Here is a 24,000-nt window from a genome sequence, read left to right as displayed (position 1 = left end):
TTACCAAAGTGGACATGCTTTTCTGTACTATTTCTGATTTACTGTACCTAATGTTCTGTAGACCTCTGAGGAGTATATTTGAGCCATTTTATAAAAAAAGCCCTCTATTCACTGGAACTTTCTGCTGCTAACTGCCTCTTGTTATGGTTGCCTTGCCAAGGCAATAGATTCATATGAAGCAATTTAAAGTCACTGCCACTGCTATCAATCCGTTGAGAAATGACTAGGTCAGATGGGAAGTGAGATATTATGTAAAATGGATGTCTGCAGAAGGTTATGTAAATTGGATCTTTCTTCTCTGACCCATCAGAAAAGCTTTAACAGAGGATGTATGAATCTTTAATCTCCTTATAACATGATTCCAAGGCCTTTTTTGGATGGTGTAACACAAAAAGCCTTGGTAATCGTCCCATTTATTCCGTGTCAGCACTGCTTCCTCGCAACTCTCTGAACTTCCATTGACCTCTGAAGGTCACTAACAGAGACTAAGAGCAAGAAGTGACACTGAGTATCAATTGGAAATAAACAGCCTGCCAGACAGGATGCTGGCAGACAAATCTCCTCAGCTAATATAAACCTGAGCATCACAAACATAGACACGGTCAAAAATAGAAAAAAAGATAAGCGAGGCAAAAGCAAAAAACATTGCGGAAAAACAAGCACATGCAAAGGAAAATAAAGGCACTTGGGTGATATGATGCTCCTGCCTCGTCATGCATGGCCACGTGAAATAAAAACCTTCCCCAAATGAAAGTCTGAACGGTAGGTCAGATCTCGTTTGAGAGAAGCAGGAGACTATGACACAGGCTCATCGGCTTGTCCATGCGGTGCTAGCTAATGTGGATGACACGTGCTAATGCTAATGTGGATGACACGGCACGCCAATGCCCAGAGGAAATCATAGGAAGAGGAAGAGAGAACGAGACAACAGAACAAAATGATTCACTGATGTTCTGATGAACGAACTGGAGAGCCAGAGAAAAATGTCTATACCTCAGTAGTCCTATTGACCATCATCTGTTGTGAGCGGGGGGAGGGAGACGGGGAAATGAAGGAGGGAAAGATAAGTGTGTTATACTCTACTACTGGCACATGTGTCTTCTTGAACACACACACACACACACACACACACACACACACACACACACACACACACACACACATTCTTTCTCTCTCACTCAAACACACACACAAACATTCTATCTCTCTCACTCACACACCCTCACACAAAAGCATGCAGTTTTACACACTGGTGATATCAGCACAGGGGGACAGATTTGTGAGGAAAAGCAAATTACTTCATTAACTTTTCCAACGCATTTCTTATCTTTTCTTTTTTTTGGTGTACAGTAATTCTTAATGTAATAGCTTTTGTTGCATTCATATAATGGCTATCATTTTTAACCATAGGTTAAAACACAGAACAACACACATCAACATAATGAACTTCAACTAATGAGCTCATGCCTCTATAGTGACATTACTTCCACTGTCATCCCTACTGCCCCACCACCCAATCCCCATATCTCAATTCTAGAATCCAGGGTGCATGCTGGGATATGCCTCAATACCACTTGAGAGTACCAGTCCATGCCGTGCCCCGCAGGATATAGAGTTACATCAAGTTACAGCAGGGGGGCGCTAGCAACATCAAGAGGCTAATGTAGGGGCGGATAGTAGACAGACAGGAAAAAACAAAAGAGAGAGAGAGACCCGGATAGCGTCCGGATGGGCACACAGGAGACAGGTACACTCAGACTGGGGAAGAGAAAGACAGAGAGAATAAGAGAAAGACAGAGAGAAAAAGAGAAAGAGAGAGAAAGATGCACAAAGACACAGACACGACATGACAAGACATGACAAGACAACAGCGACGATGGGGTACGTATCCAAAAAGGCCACATTAAGGAATCTACTGCACGTGTGGCACGAGGGACATCTCAAAACAGGCCGCAGAACATCACTGAGATCAGGGGGTCCTTTAACTTAAATGGGCAGCACTTTCCAAAAGTGTCACACAATGCACCCACAGACACATGCAGAGAAAGGTGAAACATACAAATGTGCAGGTTAACAAATGTGATTTTGGTTTTACCCTCAACAAACCCATGCTTAAGCCTTCAGGCAGGTCTTTTCTGCCACATCCAAAACCCCCCTCTCTCTAACATTACATTCTTTACATGTCTTCAGACGATTCTGCCTCCATTACAGCTATCTCATATTCCCTCCGCACACCTCCCCCCTCCCTCAACCTCTCTACGCTTTCCTTTTTCCCTGTCAATCTCTCCCAGTCATCCCAACCCCACCCGCCCTGCGATCGCTACCTTGGACTGGACGTCTGCATTGTGGTCGTTCTGGAGGAGGAGGGCAGCAGACTTGGTGTCGTCCTTGCGAGCGGCGATGTGGAGGGCGGGCAGGCGCACTTTGCCCTTTGTGTCGTGTTCCAAGAGGAGGGAGACCACCTGGTTGTGGCCCTGCTGCAGGGCGATGGCCAGAGGCGTGAAGCCGTCCTGCAGAGGAGACGCAAAGGTTAATTTGGGCTGTCTGTGTGCGTCTGTGTGCGTCTTTCTGTGTGTGTGTGTGTGTGTGTGTGTGTGTGTGGGCTGGAGGTGGTGCCAAATGAGCCGTGTAATAACGGTGGGTAGGTGGATGTAAAAAAACACAACATCAGCAGAGATAAACAGAGACACTGACGCCCTGAATATATTCAATAGCCTATGCACAGAATATAAACAGAGGAGGGACACACACACACACACACACACACACACACACACACACACACACACATTCACACACACGCGCACACACCAGACACACACGAGCACACACACGCACACACACGCGCGCACACACACACACACACACACACACACACACACACACACACACACTCCCTGACCTCTGTGGCTGTGCTCTGGTTCCCTCCAGTCTCCAGCAGGTATCGGACCACTTCCAGATGGTTCTCCTGGGAGGCCATGTACAGTGGAGTGAAGCCATTCTGCGGAGGGGAAATGCACACCACATACACACACACACACACAGACACACACACACACACAAACACACACAAAATAAATCAATTCCTTGTGGTCAGGCACTCTTTCAGTCAATTACAATCCTCACATCAGCACCACTAAATTCAATTTTCTTTTCTAAACTCAGTACTCAAGACAATAAATACAGACTGAACATTTGCTGTGCTCTAATTCTCCACCATGCAAACTGAGTGTGGAAATGGTATTTGCTTAACGTCCGTGGCTGAACAGAGAGAAGTGAAATGCAGGATAGCAGACTCACCTGTGACTGGGAGTTGATATCAGCTCCGCGCTTCACCAGGATCTTCACCACCTCGATCTGCCCCGCTAGAGAGGCGATGTGGAGGGCTGTGTTCCCTTTCTGCACAGCACAGACACACAATGTCCCATCAGGCCTCAGTACAGCAGAGAAACACAATGTCCCATCAGGCCTCAGTACAGCAGAGAAACACAATGTCCCATCAGGCCTCAGTACAGCAGAGAAACACAATGTCCCATCAGGCCTCAGTTGTCACACTAATAATCATGTTTTGTTTTCTTAAAGGTTTTCAAGTTTTTGTTCCAATGCCAGATCAAACAAGCAGAGAATCTGCAAGCTGCCCACAAAATAAGGGCTGAGCCATAGCTTTATAGCGTCACCAAGGGATCATCTGTAATGTGCATAGCAGAACCTTTCATTTTCCATAGAGAGGCACACAAGGAAAGGTCAGCCATGACACCATTCAAGCACACCTGTACAACCACAAACAACTTCAAAGCCAAGCCCACCCCTGGTAGAGTCACACACACACACACACACACTCACACACACACACACACACACACACACACAGAGACACACACACACACACTCACACACACACACACACACACACACACACACACTCACAGGACCTTTACAAAAGCACACAGCACCTCTCAGCTCCTCTAAAGCAGGACAACAGCACTGGCTGCTGTGTAAGATTCCTCATTGTTTTTGCTGAGTCACTGTGAGATCTGCTGCACTGGCACTTTGAAGCAGAGCCCTCCAAAGAGAGGCTTATCTGCCCCCTCACATACACACACACACACACACACACACACACTGAACACCCACAGACTGAACCACGACGATCGCTGTCAGGAACTCAAAGACATCTTTTCATTTAAAATATCATTCTGTTCATAATGAAGCCGAAAAACACAAAGGCACACCAGGAGATAATGGATGATAATCACCTACTCAAGGCAGACTCAGGCTCTTACCAAGTATCCTATTAATTAATGCTTGATTACAGTATTGTGTCAGTTACGGTTTAGGTAATTACACAGCTAACAGAATCCATTAGCTCTGGTTCAATGGCATACTATTGCGGAGGGGATGGTTTTGCTAACTAGTTATTACATTAAAGGGCAGCTGTCTAACTGAGGAAGAAACCATAATAAGACACTTGAAGCCTAAAGTGAATGATTGTAAACATAGTCGTAAACATATTATTAGATGCTATCAGTAGTGAAATGTCTAAAATGCTATTCGGATTCGCCCATCTCGAATGCATCAGATTTCATTCCATATCCACTGTTAATACTCACAGTATTACACAACAGTTAGTTGAGAGGTGAAAATCTCTTTTGCTAACCTTTTGAAAACTGAATAAAAACAGACTTTTGCTAATTCCCCTCCCCTGATATTCACAGCATACGCAAAGGCTAAAGACGTTGGACGTTGGACAAGTGTGCCCTTAGTAGCTATTGCTTTTGCTCTGTCAACGCTGCAGTCTAAAGCCCAGTCATGTGAGATGGGTGTCATGTTAAAGGGTAATAGTGCTGGCATTTTGAGAGTGTGTGAGGGAACCAGAGCGATAAGCTTTACCACTGTGGTTCCATTGCCCTATATGCTTGGCAACTTAGTGTCCTTCGATGCACTCAAGAGGTTATGAAGGAGACTAGGCAGCATACCCTTTCAGCAAATGTAGTATCTAAAATTCAGTTTGGAGTTGTCTAAGTGGTAACACATCAATACATTGGAATGTATAACAATGTAGAGTACTCTGATTAATATTATATATTATGAACAATGTAGAGTAATCTGATTAATATTATATATTATGTAAAACATAAAACACCCTATGCCTCAACAAGGTCATGAAAGATAGCTGCAGAAGTTACTCCATGACTAAGATCCATCCATAACACAACCAGTTCACAGCACTCTCTCAGACTGACATATCTGGCCTACACTGAGCTCTGAAACTAAACGCTTCCCTCGCTAACTGGTACCCACTCAAACCAACCCCCCGTAGCGTCTCTCTATTGGCGCTCAGGGGTGTCCAGATTATCGCGCCCCGGCCGTGGCCAGAGCAGAGGTGACCTACCTTGGTGGCCGAGTCCACACTAGCGCCCCTCTCCAGGAGCTCCTGGACCAGGTCCACATGTCCCTCTTTGGCCGCCAAGTGGAGTGCATTGAGCCCATTCTGCAAAGGAAGGACATAAGCACGAGGCGTCAGTCTCTCACCCAAACTTTAAATGCCTCGACCAACAGCAAAAAGAGGGAACACAGTTCAAGAGTAAGAGAGAAAAAAAAGAGATAGAAAACATAGCAGTTCATAGGAGGTTAGAGAGGTGTACCTCAGGGTCCATAATCTGTGGCGTGTGACGCACCTTCGCTCCTCGCACACACACACACTCACTCACACACACACACACACGTGTTCAAGTGGACGGCTCAAAATATCAAAGCAATGGCGGAGTTGCCCTGTGTCATGCTGTCGGGTAGACGGGCCAGTATCCACAAGATTAATTATGCAGTGATATTAATAAGCCCCGCTGGGCCGCACGCCACCTGGCCCCGAGGCACTGGACGGGGGGCGACACTAAAGCAGGACTGAGTAGACGACGGATATCTTCATTTCGAGCTTTATGTGTTGGTTTACTGCTGTCGGGAGTGTAGAGATAATATTCCTGAAGTGCATCAGAGCAGCAGAATTTGATAGAGCAAGAGAGCACTGCATAACATAACATATTTGGGGTTCAGTCATAAGACTTGATATTTTACAATTATCACATTAAATCCAAGGTTTCAATTTGCAAATAGCATTGATGCCCTTTGAACATCTGAACCAATTTATTCTGGACTTCATTACTGTGTCTATAGTCTGTAAGTCTATGCCCTTAGCTGGTAACACCCATCCACCTCTCCACTGGCAATTTTGTTTCAGAGGATACAAATCACCACTTGGGATCTTGAGTGAAGGGTGATTGAAGCAACAACACAAAAAAAAAGAATCTGGATGTGTCCCTGGCACCATAAAACGAGACACGTTCCAGGAAGTGTGGAGGTCTGCTTTACTCTACTGCTGGCTGACTGAGCTACTAATCCCATCCTAAGAAGAAAGAGGGTGTTTATTCCCATGTAATGGCAATGAACGGATCGCAAAAAGCCCAGTGAGCGAAATGGAGATTACTTTTTCCAATGTCACTTGAGTGGGATTACAGCTGGGATTAAGGAGAACGACATTTGATGGATTTTGCCGGGGGCTGCTTCTGTTGCCCAAATACACCTGCACAGGGCTGACCAGGGCTGACCAGCGCCCTGAAGGTTGTGTGATTTGTGTTATTTAACCTGGTTTATCAGATTACAACTGAAATATGGCTAGCCGTGATCCACGCCAAACCACTGAACAAGTTAGGCATAGGTCATATATTTGTATGTCACATTTGTCTAAGCAGACCTCCGAAACAGAGCTGCAAGTAGTGGCTGGAGATTTGTGACACCACCAAGAGTCAAAGAGAAAAAAAGAAACAAGCCAGGGCACTGGACTATCGTGTGTGACAACCTGATGCAAGGTCTACTCGTGCCTCATATAATCTATTTTTGTGAAAGTGTCCACCTCGCCATGAATCATGTGGGTCTGATGTCATATTGAGTTTCATATCCTTTTTCTTGAAAGCACTGTGCTGATGCTGGTCTGTCTTCTAGGCAGTCATGCAGTATGGAATTACACGTCACAACATAATTATAAATGTTTAGTATGGTCTAGTCTGACATTATAATACCTAACTGTATAAGAAAAACGTATAACACAGAAACCAAACAATTCATTAGATGTTATATATTGATAATTACAATGTTACAATGTACCTAATGGTCACAATGTAACAAGCTGTGTGTTAGGCAAAATGTTACGCTAAAACAAAAAAAATGTCACTGTGTGGATGCTATACTGCAAGACTCCTTCCCCCCCGAGAATAACCAATACAAAGAAGTCCAAATAAGAGAGCTGCCGGGGTAATCTAATCAGATGGTCTACAGCCCAGAGGAAGCCTTTGCCAATGCAACTCCAATTCCCCAACTTCTCAACTAAGGTGCATTTGTCTTGTTTTCCACAAATCAACCCCCCTCCCCTCCAACCCATTCAGTCAATATCTAATTTCCTCCAATTTCCCATACAGCGAGACTATCCTGTTGTTCCACAGAATGCTCCTTCTGTAAGGTCTCTCCAGGTCTTTCTCATTGCCGCGGATTGCGGAAGATGAATCTCTGCAATCTTCTCCCTTCCAGAAGAACTAAGGGGAACACATTCAATACCACCCATCACGGACAGACCTGAAGTGGTGATGCTGACACAAGGGAAGATGGGTACAGTGACATGACCTGCTAGAGGTGTGTACGTCACACAATTTTCTTTTTGCGTCAGATTTCTTCTACGATTCTCTGATATATGGATTGCAGCTAGTACATCTTTTTGGATATTTATTAGCAAATCCCTCTATTCTAATTATCATTGCTGGGAGGGTGTGTGAGTAACTGTGCATGTGTGTGGGTTTACAGTGAATTGAGGCGATGACCTTAACTGACATTACCAGCATGTCTGTTTCTGGAGCTTGCTTCTTTCTATGTGAAATGCAAATCATGTGGTTTTGACAAAAGATGTTTCATGTACAAGAATAACTAATTCCTTTTTTGTGCTCATCTTCCGATTGCGTCATGGCTCCCTGGCTCACTGGGATGAAGGCTATGCCACGGATAATCCACATGATCGCTCTCTATGAAATAAAGCACACGTACAGCTACACGTTTTAAATTGTGCTTCAATAGCGCAATCATTCAGTTTGTTGACATGAGCCTCATTTGATTAATTTCCATAGTTTTGACTTCCATTAGTCACATGTGATTATATTAACAAGGTAGCACTAAAGGTTCCCTTTTGGAAAAAGCTCACTATAGTTAGAAGAAGCCTCGGCTTCACCTACATGGATAACCCCATCATACTACATCACTGTTGGGATCACACGAGCAGGTCGAACCACAAGAACTACAGCTCCAACACTGATGCAACAGCAGCCACCACTTGTGCTGTACTGAGGCGGAGGCTAAACTGATGTGTGTTCATCTCTCTCACATTCCCTCACGTCCATCAAGACATTCTAGCCACCTCCCCCTCTTTCTTTCTTTCCTTCTCTCCTTCCCGCCTTTCTTTCCTTCTCTCCTTCACCTCTTTCTTTCTTTCCTTCCCTCCTTCTTTCTTTCTTTCTTTCTATCTATTTTTCTCTGAGAATCAAGGTTATGGTTTGTCACAGCATTCCACAGGGAGTCATCCATCTTTGTCATACACCCCCATCCTGTCCTACATAAGCCCACAATGCATAGCAACAACACAAAAACACACACACACACACACACACACACACACACACACACACACACACACACACACACACACACACACACACACACACACACACACACACGCCTACTCTCTCCTTCCTAACCATACAGTTATTGCATTACTCAGTAGGATAATTAAAGAAATGTGATTTCCTTTAATGTTCCTCTCTTTATTTATACTGACTAAGCCGCCACGACATGGCAGACATCTTGTTCCTAGGCGATGAAATTGCACTTCAACAAGCTTTCCTTGCCACGTGGATCAAGCAGGTGTCTAAAAAGGGAACCTGATAGGCAATTTCATACATAATCACATTCATTATTCAAAGATTTGAAACTCTCTTGTCACATCAGTAGTAATTTGTTTTAAATAAGTTCAGTGATTTGAAAATGCGAACAATTTTTTGGTCACATTTATCACATGAAAACTCAATTCACATGTGGAATTATGTGTGAGAAATTCATCATTTTCTTGTGACATGTTTTGATTGCACACTAATGCAGTAATAAAGAACTTTAAACAGCAGGTCATAGCGAAGATAAATGACTGGGAACAGAACACGACAACAGCAAGACAGCCACCCAAGAGGTCATGCCTAATGTATGCCATTGCTCCATTTGTGAAGAGCAAAAAAATTAAATAAAAAAATGATTTTAACTGGTGTCTTGGGGAAGCTGCTCTCATATCTGTGCTCGGGGTGGTTTGGTTGGTCGAACACTCTGTGATTGACTGTGAAAGGACTGTCAGGTGTGGAGAGCAATTGCCTGGCAACAAGTGAGTTTTCATGGTCACTGGAATTGGGTCTTAAATCTTCTACACACATAAGGTGTGTTGGGAATGGTTAGTTTTCACAGTGCACCCACACTGAGCTGAAACATATTCCTGCGACTTAACATTCCCATCAGACAAAATACAATCACTAGGGTGTCAACACTCTATCTAGTTATTTATCATATATCTAATAATTATTTCCTCAACACAACTTTGCAGCCAAATGCCTTCATATTTTATTGGCCAAGGACAAACTGAAAGTCAAAAAACACCTGTAATGGGTGAAACAGAATGTCACATTTTTATAAACCACTGTTCTTTGTTTTCTTCAAAAGAATCCCTGGAGCCATCGGCATCACTGAAGTCAAAGAGTAATTTATAGTGCGTCAAGGGTGAGATGACGTCTGCCTCCAATGAAAAGATGGTTCACATGTGTCGCAGTTTCCAACACTGGAGAAGGTTACTAGAGGAACTCTGCGGATGAATTAAGCCAGTGTGACAAAGGTCATTGAAGAAGATGACTTATTTAACTAATCTACATGAGGTATTAGCATAATTAGACTGGCTCATCCCACAACTAGGTCAACATTACCATAAAGAATGAAAAATGGAGAAAAATAGCTAGGAGATTCCAACATTTTTCAAAACACAATTCAAAATTCCAGTTTGTGAAAAATAAGGGCACCTTCCATACTGGCTAATACATTTTCCGAAGAGTGGCTTCCCCATAGAAAAAGTGACTTTAACCTCTCTTACCCTCTCTAACCCTCTCTTACCCTCTCTTACCTTCTCTTACCCTATACCCTCTCTATACCATAAGATCTCAGCCATGCCTGCCATCATACCGTCTCAGCATGAAGGTCATAGCTCTACTGTTTCAGATGCCACAAGAGGCAGAGCAGGGTACCACATGAATCGAGGCCAATGTGTCAGGGTGACTACAGTAACAGTATAAGATGCAGGCCACTATTCGGTTTCGGTTCTGTGAAAAGTTGTTGATATTTGAGCCCGACAAGCCGCAAAATGACACCCCTCCCTTCCATGCTCCTGAAGCACCGTGTTGATTGACTGGGATTGTTTATGTCCTGGTCCGAGCCACTTTGCTTGTTTCCCATATATATATTCAATTCTTCTGACAATGATAGATCCGTTCCACACTTAAACGATTTCTTATGAATCTACAGTTATCTACATTTAGTTCTTTTGATAATGAGAGACGAATTAAGGACACATTGCCAAAGGGCACATCATATGAACTGGGTCTCACATTATCTAGCCTGGTCCTGACAAGACAAGACAAGACTGGTGTGGTTATACCTCACTTGGCAGCACAAAAATCTCCACCCACATATTCCAAGAAAACCTGAGATACAGGAGCCTGGCCTAAAATTTGAGCCAACCACAACACCAGAGCCAACCACAACCCCAGTCACCATGAAAAACAGCAGTGGTGTCTTTGGCCCAAGCACCCGGGAGGCATGGAGTAGATACCCAACACCCTGCAACCCGACCACCCACCCACCCACCCCGTGTGACCACTGTTTGTAGGGTCAGGACGTAGGAACCGTTGCCAGGGTGAGGGCATTCAGGAGCGATCAGCTTTCAGAAGACCCCCGCCAAGGTGCACTAATGGGGGTAATGAGACAGATCTGAGAAAAGCAACCGACCCAAGGCACAGGAATTCCCGCGAAAACCAAGGAGGGAACTTAAGAGGTGGAAAGCCACCCCAGACTACAACTGACTCTAAATGACGTCTGGGGTCCGGGTGTAGAATGAAAGGCAGCGCTTTGGGATTCTATACGCAGAGGAAGCCAAGGGAACAGGGGTCTAAAGCGATAATGAGCCTTTTTCACCTGAAAGCATTCTCATGTTCCCACAAGAACACATAATGAACTCTCACCATTGTTTCACTATTTACTAATGTAAAGTCTGACAGTATAAGATTAAGGGTAAATTCCTAGATGAAATGCTTGTTAGAATTCAGGGCATACTTTTTTTTTTTAATGACCCATGTGTTTTAATGCTAATTTACATATTACACACACCATACTGTGTGTTATACTCAAGACATTTTAAGCCGTACTACACTGAGAGAGTCTATGCAAGAGAGCAGAACGTAATGCAATTTATCACTCTTAAAAAACATGAACAAATAAACAACCCAATGGAAATAAGGGATAACCTCATTACAATGACCCCTGAGGTTCCAGTGAGGATTAATGCTTTTGCAGCACACAGTGCACCCGATGAAGGAATGTGTTTACTGAATATAATGGGACCGACAGCAGAAGAAGCTGCAGCAGCTGTGAGCTACCAGAAAAAGGTTTCCTGCTGCTTAACAATTCATCATTGACTCTCAAAGGACCACGGACTGTGTAGTTGAATCAGCGCCGGCCTGATTTCAGGAAGTGTGTTAGGGTGCGAGGAGGCGCAGTCCAAAGTTGTGGGACTCATGGTTTTTCTGAGTTTGTATACTCCCGAGTTCATTCTCAGGTCAGACTCTTTCCAGTCTGGCAGCTTATCTATGATATCTGCCTGCTTCATCCCAGAAACATATTATGCAAATATACACACTAACTGAGAGTGATGTGTGTTTATTGACAAGAATAACAAAGTCAGAATTGTTTGGGCAATTGATGTTGACACGACAAGAAAGAAAAGAGAAAAAACTTAATTTTAAAATGTGTTTGCAAACACTTGGCTGTTGCTGACAAAAAGAGAAACTGCACCATGATTCAGTAAAGACTCTTGTACTAGTATTCAAGCACATCCCCATGACGTGATGCAGTGTTTAAAGGTGTATGATCGCACACATGATCTCAGCAAAAGCTTCTATTCCAATCCCCGATAGCAACGGCACTCTGGATACCCCAAACTGTCACAAAATGCTCCTCCTCATCTCTTTGTCTTTTCAAAATCATACAGGCTATTTCGGTCTTCATTTGCATAGCAAAGAAGTTATAAAAATCTGCAGCCCTGCAAAGCAGAAAAGCCTCCCATGGATTCCCAATGGAGAACAGTCCCACAAAAAGGACACTTGGAGTCAGTAAAGGTTCACTGTCCACAACTCTCTCTTGACCTATTCCCTTCTCACTGATTTGTTGGCTTGACGCGGCGAGGTATGGGAGGTCTTTCACGGTCGGACGAATTAGGTCTTAAATCTATCCTGGGAGGAGCCCGATAATGAATACTGCTGAGCCTGACTGTGACATTAACGCCATATAATGGGGCTTCAATACCAGTGCTGACTCACGATTAGCTGACAGTTAGCCAGTTAGCATCCAACACACAGCATCCCATCTCTAAACCCTATGACTGGTATCGCCCTCTGAATAACAGTGCCGAGCACAGGGGCTCTCTACACATGTTGGCTGCTGAACTCGGCTGCGTGTTCAGGTACGTGCGCGACAGAAGGACCAGAAGAAGCCGTTTTCTTTTTTTTGTTCAGTCCCTGATGAGTGTGAGGGGGGGAGTGGCGGGAAGGTCACCCCTGTCACTTTAGATTGATTAGCGCGAGGAAGGTGAGCATGCCCAGATTCCCTGAGCGTGATGAGTTTTTGAACAACCACTAGGAATGCAGGACAAGGAGGCCAGAGGATGATCACTCACCAGCATGAGAGGGTGGGTGTGTGACCATGGTTGTGTTTCTGTGCGTTTGTGTCGTTTGTGTTTGCCTGTTAGTCAGTGTGGAGTAGAGAGTGTGTGCTCAGACTTGGTCTGGGCTGTCTGGGTGGATGCGAACATTGAATTGAATGTGTTTGAAGGAATGAAATGTTTTATTTATGTTTTAATGTTTTAGTTATGTTTGTGTTTGTGTATGTGTGTGTGTGTGTGTGTGTGTGTGTGTGTGTGTGTGTGTGTGTGTGTGTGTGTGTGTGTGTGTGACCTCCTACCTGGTTGCAGGTACCGATGTCCACACCCCCTTTCAGGTACTCCAGCACCTTGTCGATGTTCCCCGCCCTCGCCGCTCTCAGGAAGCTGGTGTTGCTATCCGACTGGACGTGAGGAAAAAAAAGGAAGAAAAAGCAAAAGCCATTAGCCACAAAACCTCCATAAATCCATCCTCTAACAGTACAAACTACCAGCAGGGACGAATCAAGGTCAAAACCTCCATCTTCCCCATTTTACTGCCACGTGGAAGTGCAATATTAAATGGCACTAAACAACTTGAGCTTCAGCTGCTCTCAGATTCACATTATAACGGCTGCACTCCTGAGACCCAAAACTGTTCCAGTCTATTACCACACTAAAGCCTCCAGGCACCACAGACTTTTCTTGGGCTTCAGGCATAAACATACACATACACACGCACACACACACACACACACACACACACACACACACACACACACACACCTTACACACACACACACATACATACACACACACACACACATCTGCTACCAACAGTCAACACACTACAATTAGGTGTAGGCTAATTTCTATTTAAAGACAACACAGGGATACATGCGCTGTGGGAAAAAAGGATTGGCACTTTGTTACTGTAAACTTTGTGGCTGAATTACCATTGCAGGGGTAACTGAATATGAAAACCTGACTGTACAGTAAATGCATGCTGAATCGCACAGTATATTTCTGTTCAGAGGATTCAGATCTGGTGGTAGGTGTTTGGAAAAAGGATCTTCCATTCCACTTATGATGTCTTACATCTTACCCACCGGAATAGGACATCAATTAGATGTAATCTAAGAATCAATCATTGGTACAATAGCTGTACAATAACAACTTCATTAGAATAGTCCTCTCAAAGGACCGTGTCCAGACTTCGAAGTACATGACCGGTCTTGTGTAATCTCAGTAAGACAGAGCAGGCCAGACATGGTTGACATAAGAATGGTATCATGGACCTGGTACATCCATCCCTTCTCCCTTTCGTCTTCCCTTAGGAAGCTCTGCAGTGTTATGTCTACTCCAGAACCAGGCTGCAGACGCTGTCCCTTTCACAGTCCTGGGCCACATCAGCCAAAACAGGTCATTGTGTTCCACACCGCGGAGCCGCTAAACAAAGGGCTCTCCCCGCTAACAGGTGACTCGGCTGGGTTAACATGCTTCTTCCCTGTCAGGTAAGCAGGACAGAAACAGATTCATCGGGTATTCTCTTTCTTTCTCTCCCACTCCCTCCCCCGTCTCACTCTCCTTCTGTTTCTCTCACTCTGTCCTGTTAGGTTAGTCACATTGTACAAAAATGTCTGCAAAACACTGTAATATGCATGCCCTTATGTGTGTGATGTAGTGTAGTTCCCATAATTTCCTGTGTTCCACGGAAATGTCTAATTCTGTGTATACAAATATGGTTTTAGAAGGTTGCTGTGTTGTGTTAATGTTAGCGTGTATTTCTGTTACCATTTTTAGCGTGTGTGATATGTGCAGAGGCCTGTGCGTTGGATCCTGTGTAGTTAGCGTATTCGTCCACCTGTACCCACTGTGATATTAGATTAGACCTCCCTCGTGTGTTTACCCATTCAGCATCAGAGTTTTCTGTGAGTTACAGCAGAGAAGCCAAAGAAACCTGCGTGCTATTCTTTGTCAATAATACCCACATCTACATACTATAACTATAACTATAACCAGCACAGAGACACATTAATCGAATATTCTTCTCTCTCTCTTCTTTTCTCTCTCTCCCTTTCTTTCTCTCTTTTTTTCTCTCTCTCTCCCTGGCCTGCCCCTCTCTGTGTCCCCGTGATCCCTGTTGAACCACATCACCAGTGTTTTCACTGCACAGCGATGCTGAATGAATATTTCAACACGCCACCCTCTGATCCCTCAATCCCTGCCTTCGTCTCGCCCCCTTGAGTAGCAGGGGAGGAGGCTGGGGGCAGTGCTGTGTGTGTTTGAGTATGTGTGCGTGCGTGCGTGCGTGCGTGCGCGTGTGTGTGTGTGTGTGTGTGTGTGTGTGTGTGTGTGTTTGAGTATGTGTCTGTGTGTGTGTGTGTGTGTGTGTGTGTGTGTGTGTCTGTGTGTGTGTGTGTGTGTGTGTGTGTGTGTGTGTGTGTGTGTTTGTGTGTGTGTGTGTGTATGTGTGTGTGGGTGTGTGTGTGTGTGTGTCTGTGTGGACAAAGTCACCCCTGTCTGGATAGCATTTGATTTGCAGCACAACAACAGTGATGGCGGTATAGAGCAGCAGAGTAGATGAGAGCAGGTATATGCGGGCAGACCGGAAGCCAGTGGAGGGAGGGAAATGCTGCAGAGAGCTGCACTGCATCACTCTCAGCCCTGACGAGGCAATCTGTAGCACAGCAGAGAGCCTGCAGGACGGGCCAACACAAGTGTGAAAACCAGGCGAGAAGGGGGGGGGGGGGGACAGAACTGAGAGAAAACGTAAACAAAAAAACAAACTGATAAAGCAGTTACAGGACTGAGGGAGAGACAGTCAGAAGGATATATAGAAGGACCAGGTAGATAGGTAGGGAGAGACAAACAGATAGATAGATAGATACATAGAAAGATAGATAGATAGATAGATAGATAGACAGACAGACAGATAGATACATAACTTAGAGACACAATGATCGGGGACAACCTAACAAAGCTGACAAAGCCGCTCTTTATGACCACACTCTTTTACACTGGCCGAAACTTTCAATTGTTGTGCAGGATATTGTATTTGGTAGAAGACCAAATTATTATCGTCTGAAATATGATTTACAACAAAACTTCTCCATCATTTCTGCCCATGAATGTGTTGAGTTATGCCAGCCAAACCACAGTGTGAAGGCGGCGCATGAACAGTGAGGGCCTTCATCTTGGGCTAGACAATGGAGAGAGCAACAAGTGGCCCACAGTCACACACAAGGCTTCACAGGGAGTCGTGACACAACATTATCATTCAAGACATGCATCAATTATCCTCTCAGTACTCAGACTGTCTGCAGATATCATCTGCCAGAGTAGACTCCTTTCCCATGCAAAGCAGTTCATACTTGATAGAGGTGGAAAAATGCAAGACTGTTCTGGTCTGGCCCACATAAACACCTCTGCACCCTTTGAATAGTGAACCTACAGTTCCCCAACAAAGCACCATTCTAAGAACTCTGTGCATTTGATAAGGTGCTTATTGTAAATGTAGTTCAAAACAAACCACAGGATTTATGAGGACTTTCATTTAACTTCCAACTTTCAACAACAATAAGTAGAATTCCAACAACCTCTCAGTACAAGAAAAAAAAAATGGAGAGCTGATACATGATATATATGATATCACATGCTATGTTATGTTATTTCCGAAATGTACAGTGACATTCCCATAACCAAGGTGACATTGTATCTTAAAGATACAGAGAATTTAGATCCTTTATTTGAGGCAGGTGTACTTCATAGAGAAGGCCAACCTCGCACAGTGTGTTTTAAAATATGCTGTAAGGACCTCCAAAAGCCTCCTCTCTCCTCCTACCCCGGCATGAAACATTAATCTCCAGAGCGCTGCCCTGCCCTAATCAGTGAGGAGGGAGAGGAGCGCGTGGACGATTCCTAAATAATGCACCGTACCGTCTCCGTGACGACTACAGCCACGCTCCATCCAGTAACATGGCATTCCGCCCCCCCCCCTTCCTTGCCTCTTGCTTGCCTCTTGCTTGTTACCATGACAACCATGTCAGTCGTTCAATAGGCCAATAAAACCCCCTCTTACATCCAACACTTCCCCAGTTTCTGTCCTGATTACGATTGGGATCTCACGGAACTGGAATTACATCACACATAGTCGTTTAAAAAACATGTCCTGCTGGGCGCTGGAAGACTACAGGGCACATGTAAGTAGCTCTGATGTAATATAAAAAAATTAAATATTACTAATAACATCTTCATTCTGAGATGAATAAGTAATAGCAACAGCAACAGTAATACTAATGGTAATAATAATACTAAATACTACTACTAAATAAAACTATAAAACTGACTGCACTAACTAATCTAAGTAACAGCTCAATAGCCCAAACCACACAAGGTTAAAAATGAAGAGATACCAAAGATAATTTGATTGAAGTTTGAGCTGAGGGCAAGTGATTTCTATCTAATTCACCCAGTCTCCTCTCATGGACAGAGAGCCTGTAGCTTCACTGGATACGGGACATATCAAGGTTGACACGACAGCTTCACTTCCCCTCTTTCTTTCCAGCCTGCAGATGAGATCGTGGGCTGTGAAGGCTGAAGGATAAACACAGTCAGTGCGGCAGAGTTACGTAAGCACGCCTCTGGTCTGTTCATCCTCACCGCGGATGAGTCTGAGAAAACTTCACTCTGTCATGAGGCCTTCACCTGCTTTTGTCTTCCCACACAACACCTGAGAAGAGTGTATTCAGCTGCTTTGGGCAAAGTAGAGTGTGTGAGTATGTGTGTGTGTGTGTGTGTGTGTGTGTGTGTGTGTGTGTGTGTGTGTGTGTGTGTGTGTGTGTGTGTGTGTGTGTGCGTGTGCTTATATATGTGTGAGAGTGTGCGTTTGTGACAGAAAGAATATCTGTGTAAATATGTGTGTGTGTGTGCGTTTAGGTGTGTGTGCGTGTGTGTACATGTGTGTGTGTGTGTGTGTGTGTGTGTGTGTGTATGTGTTAGTACATGTGTGTATAGGAGAGTATACATTAAGCACCATTTAAACACTACTTAAGATGCCAGCGTGATCAAGCCATCACTCACGGCAACACAGATGTCACTGGTTCTTTCTAGAGGCTTCCACACACACACACACACACACACACACATACATACACACACACACTCACGCACACACACAGATATACCTACACACATCAGCATATCTACAAACATCAGCATACAAGCACACACATACATACACACACACGCTCACACATATATGTCTGTACATGCACCCATGCATGCACAAACAGATTATGCACACCCCAAATGCACAGAACGGTAACACACACAAACACACACACACGCACATACACAGACAAACACTCAAACAAGCACACATACACAGACAGAGACATACACACACACACACACACACACACAGATATACACACACACATACTCACACACACACACATACTCACACACACACGGAGCAACTGTGCTGATGTTCACTGCTCCATGGGACAGCACAAGCTCACATGGAATAACTGATTCTATTCTTGGATATCAGAACACCACATGGTATGCTCAGTGTTTACCCAGCTCTTAGGCTCAACATAGCAACCAGTGTGTGTGTGTGTGTGTGTGTGTGTGTGTGTGTGTGTATGCTGCTGTTTGTGTGCGTGTGCATATGTGTGCATGTGTGCATTTGTGTGTGTGTGTGTGTGTGTGTGTGTGTGTGTGTGTGTGTGTGTGTGTGTGTGTGTGTGTGTGTGTGTGTGTGTGTGTGTGTGTATGTCTATGGTCAATTAACCACACCACTGGGACATTCAAGATGCATTTCAAGTGTACAAACAAACACTAACCACTCCATCTACCACAAAATGAACCTTTAGGCACCGTAATGTGCTGTGCTGTGCTTTGCTGTTCGAGTGAGCGGTGCATGCCAGACCAAAATGTCCCACAAGGAAACAACCTTGCGGTGACTTGTCAGCACTGTTCACCTGCACGGCTCGAAAAAGGCAACTCTCTGTGCTCATTTGTCTCCAATGCTCAGCTGTGTACAGCATGATGGATGCTGTTCGCACCGCAAGAGCACGCAACATCAGTACAACCCGAACAGAGCACCTCTTCCATGTGTACTACAGAGTGTTTAATCACTCCTAAATGAGTCAATATGCAAGCACATTTGTACTTAAATGATTTTATCGGCTGGCCGTCCAGGTGCTTGTACAGACAAATGTACATTACTGCAGGCATATTTACATAACATTTGCCTCTATTCATTTAGCAGACACTTTTATCCAAAGCGATTTACAGTACAGTGCAGATATGCATTTTCATGAGTTTCTATACAAACAGACCAGCAATTACCCTGTACACGCAGCCTTTAAAATGATTTAGGTACGAATGCAAAGGTGTGGCTAACGTCTCGTATTACCAGCAATTTATCATAAAGGTTAAATCCAATTTGCTTCCTCTGTTGGCGCGACCAAACGTCCTTCATGCAAATTAGAGGTCGGCGCGCTAATCTGCATCCTGCTTGATCTCGGCCGCGCGCTCTCACCGTTGAGACCCCAGGCAGGCAGGAGAGGAAGGAACGCTTTGTACCCTCCTCTGAGTCACCCGTGCCAGAAATAACAGCCTCTGGGCTTAGTCATCCACAGAGAAAGAGGTAGATAGGGAGAGAGAGAAGAGGGGTGATTGGTCAAGGGTCAAAGGTCAGGATGACTGGTGGTGCCTGTGCAGATGCAGAGAGGCACTCAGTTTAAAGCCCCCCCCCCCCACACACACACACAGACACACACACACACACACACACACACACACACACAACACCTTTCCTGCACACTGTTTCATCATTTCAAGGTGTAAATGGAGGACATCAGCTGAGGGCCAGTGGCAGACGAGGGATTGGTTATGGCATTACACTATGAGAGGCTGACTAGCGATTTGTCACGCATGTCTAGTCTGTCTTCTCATTTTCTGAATCTTTCATATCTCTGCTTTGAATCCACCTGTTTTCTCTTGTTCCTTTCTTTCCTTCTTTCCCTGCCTCTGTCTGTATGCGTCTGTGTGTGTGTCTGTGTGTGTGTGTGTGTCTCATTTCATTAATCATCGGGAACAAAGCAGTCACGCTAGCAGACTCGACAATAATTCCAGACCTGCCACAGGGGCTGTCATGATTCGAATTGCTTGTAGAGAAAAACAAAGATGTGCACAGTAGCAGAGAGCACAGAAAAGCCCCAGTCAATACAGCCTTCATCTCCCATAAGGGGCTTGTTTGTTGCAGTCCAGTCTGTGGTGACAGACAGCTAACAGAAGCTTGTTTTCTGACCAATTATATGACTGGTGTAGCAGAAACACCTGTGCCAACCTGACCTTATCTAACCTTTGCATGTGCTACACAGCAGTACAATACAGTGTGTGTATCTCCGTATAAACTATCTCCATTTAAACACAGGTCAGATGAGTAACAGTGTTACATAAAAACACCTATGCCTGCAGCAGGTCTCTGTTCCCGTGTTGTCTAAATGGTAAAAATATTTGAGAAGGAATTTTTAACTTCTCTGACTCTGAATGGATAAAGACAAAAGAATCAGTCAAAAATCAGGCAAATCTACCTGTATTCTTGTATTCTGTGTTCTATTCTATTCTGTATTCTATTTAGATGTTTGGAGGAAAATATGAAATCGTGACAGTAACAGTGCCCAGAAAAACATGTAGCATACGATTCACAAGGGACAAGAGGAAGCAGACGGGTGCAGAAGGACACTCCACACCTGTTCCTGTAGGACACGTTTAGTCTCTCACCCTGCCTGCCCACCCTGCCCTTCCCTGACCTATACGCCACACACTCGTCAAGATGTGCAAGACGCCACGCCTACAAACAATGTTTCCGCAATCGTGAGCTTCAGATGCATCAAGAAATAAAAAAAAAAAACAATGACATCATGGTGAGATACTATATCCCGCCCATTTCAAATATGACATAAAAGAGGTAGTCACATATGTGTGAACTAGCCTATAGTGTGACATAAAATTTTAGTTTTTTCCCAACAGGAACCATGAGTTCCATACTGATGGGCGGAATTTACGTCAAACATAAACCACATGTTACTGTCGCTCATGACAACCAACCTGTCTCACGACGCACTGACAAACATTTCAGGACGATACCAGAGCCTCTGACATCAGACAGCTTCTTGCAAGACGTCATCTCTTTAGAGCATTGCAACATATGCACACACCACAACCATTCATCACAGAATTGCCAAACAAGTGGCCACACTCTCAAATGACATAAAAGGACAGAAGTCCATGCATGTGCTAGAGTTTCCAAAAATCTGTAAGAGCTATAATGTCATGTACAAGAGGTTTCAAAAAGCGGTAACAGCTAAGCTAAGGTAAGCTCGCTAACGCTAAGCCAAACTCTACACTGAATCAATATCAGTCCGGCAGCCCAGGTGTTAGCAGAGCTGCCCCTTTGCCTTTCTCCTGCATTCCGCAGCTTACCCTTGAGTCCTGGCTCTCCACAGAGCTGTGGCCCTCAGTGCTGGTTGCCTGCAGAGGCCTGTCGTCTTCCTGATCCTCGTGCGTCGCTACGTTGCCCATGCCAACAATCCATAGAAGAGGTCAGAAGCCTCATGCCATTAAACTAAAACAATTTTTAAAACTCCAGACAAGCAAAGCAAAAAAAAAACTCCAATGCCTTCTTCCTCAAAATGCCTACATATCCAAACTTCCACGCCTACACCTGTGGAAGTATGGAATCAAGACAACTCTGCTTAGGGAGTTGCGATATTTCCAACTTTCTATATGTTAGTGTTAAAAGTGTGACACTGTATGCATGTGGATGTGTCTCTGTGTGTGTGTGTGTGTGTGTCTGTCAGACTGATGTTCCAAGCCCTGCACAGTTCGGAAACTCTGCTGCTAGCCTCCTGCCGCCCGATGCTCTCCCTTTCACTCGGCGGCTAATTTGAGCCGTGCTCTGCTCTCATCTATTTTTACTCCCCCTCACCAAACTATGCCTGAGCAGGGGAGGAGGGTCGTCTCTCTGCACAGGGAGAGGGTGGCATATCAACTAAGGGGTGGGTGGAGGGTGGGGGTGGGGGGGGGGGCAGGGGGTTGGGGGGGTGTCCATCCATGAGCCTGCCACCTCTGAGTGCCCACCAAGCTGGAATGCCACCCCAGCGGGTGACAGTGCCCATGGGGCAGGATGACAAGCGAGGGGGCATTTTGTGTGAATCGGTCAGAGGAGAGAGTCAGATGAGAGAAAGAGATAGAGAGAGAGAGAGAGAGAAAGAGAGAGAGAGAGAGAGAGAGAGAGAAAAATAGAGAAAAAGAGAGAGAAAGAGCCAAAGGGGGTTTCATTACAAATACAAATTTGGATGCACACAAAGGGCAAGGTTAGGCCAGGAGTGTGAGAGAATGCCGAATGTTGGTAGAGGACTTCACAGGAACAGTGGAACCAGGGAAAAATAACAAGGGCACAGAGTGAGAAGGTGTGTTTGGGCATATATCCATGGCTCTGGCCAACCAGTATTTATGGAACTAAATAGAACTAAAAGGGCGGTCTGGTGTTTTGTGCAGGCTGTAGCACTGTGTATTGATTAGTGCTAATTGCACAGGCATTGACCCACCTCTTTTATCGCTATACCATCCAGTGCAGACTGTTCAGACTCTCTGTGTGAGACTGCGTGGACGTGATGTAATATGAGTGTGAGGTGAGACTCTGTGTGAGACTGCGTGGACGTGATGTAATATGAGTGTGAGGTGACTCTCTGTGTGAGACTGCGTGGACGTGATGTAATATGAGTGTGAGGTGAGACTCTGTGTGAGACTGCGTGGACGTGATGTAATATGAGTGTGAGGTGAGACTCTCTGTGAGACTGCGTGGACGTGATGTAATATGAGTGTGAGGTGACTCTCTGTGTGAGACTGCGTGGACGTGATGTAATATGAGTGTGAGGTGAGACTCTCTGTGTGAGACTGCGTGGACGTGATGTAATATGAGTGTGAGGTGAATGTCCCCATTCTCCTAGCGTGGCCTTTGAGATGGTGAATACATGACCGTGCAGCTCGATCACAAAGCCCGACTGTTTCACTCCAAATATTTCCCCTTCACAAGCGTATGTCGGAGCACAATATACACAGACTTACTGAAAGGCACCACACACTGCATCTGCCAAACACATGGTGGGACAGAAGGATGCCAAAAGCTCAAATCAAGATTCCCTATGGGACACATCACTTAGCGGCAACACCAAGTAGGCTAGCTGTATCTTTGTTTGTTTGCTATTCTGAGTATCTTGACTGCATGAAACGTCATGATGGGGAAACGGGTGCAATACACAACTTTCTTTCTACAAAGCTGATTTTTTCCCCCCAATAATTTTAAATGAATAACGATCGTATCAAAAACATGTGATATCTTCACAGCAGTAAGAACATGATCTGTCAGTGACTTTGGAATTGTTATCACTTTGAAGGGTGAATGAGTTGGACAAGCGCCGTAAATTGTTTCTGACACCCTCACATGCAATAGATAAGTCACGACATGGTAGATGCAATTAAGCTGGAGATTGATGTTCAACTGGAGGTGACACATAGTCGAACGGCTATCAGTTAGTTCCATTAACCTTATCCCTCGGCCGGGGTCTTTACACATGCCTTTGAGATTGCCTTCCAAAAGCTCCCCTATTTCTGCAGTGGAGTACCAGCAGTTGAACTGGATTTAGAGGGGCCCATGTACAAGCCGGTGTTAACATCAGCGTTAGTGAGGCACGACCAGCCAGTGTGTCCCGCCGTCAGAAAGACGACCACCACCAAAATGCCACCAACCCCCCACTCCATTTCCTCGGCTGTCAATCCTCTGAACAAACACTGCTCCCATCCCATCCCCCCCAATCCACCACGCCACGCCCTCCATCCAGATCACAGTCCATTCCGCGCTCCCCTCCCCATCATCGTCACCACCATCAGCGCTT

At 44.9% G+C, this 24,000-nt stretch overlaps 1 protein-coding gene across 1 annotated transcript in view; it reads right to left on the bottom strand.

Annotated features, from left to right (window-relative positions):
• The window catches only part of LOC105907238, a 95,504-nt gene that overhangs the window by 58,682 nt on the left and 12,822 nt on the right, over window positions 1-24,000 (bottom strand). The window contains exons 2-6 of the mRNA XM_031585544.2: window positions 13,351-13,452; window positions 5,393-5,491; window positions 3,301-3,399; window positions 2,903-3,001; window positions 2,325-2,510 (exon numbers count right to left, since the gene is read on the bottom strand). Coding sequence (XP_031441404.1) covers window positions 2,325-2,510; window positions 2,903-3,001; window positions 3,301-3,399; window positions 5,393-5,491; window positions 13,351-13,452 — 585 coding nt within the window. The remainder of the gene's footprint in view (window positions 1-2,324; window positions 2,511-2,902; window positions 3,002-3,300; window positions 3,400-5,392; window positions 5,492-13,350; window positions 13,453-24,000) is intronic.

This window comes from Clupea harengus, chromosome 18, assembly GCF_900700415.2.
Source record: "Clupea harengus chromosome 18, Ch_v2.0.2, whole genome shotgun sequence".
NCBI classification, from domain to species: Eukaryota; Metazoa; Chordata; class Actinopteri; order Clupeiformes; family Clupeidae; genus Clupea; species Clupea harengus.
This window is presented reverse-complemented; position numbering and strand designations above follow the sequence as displayed.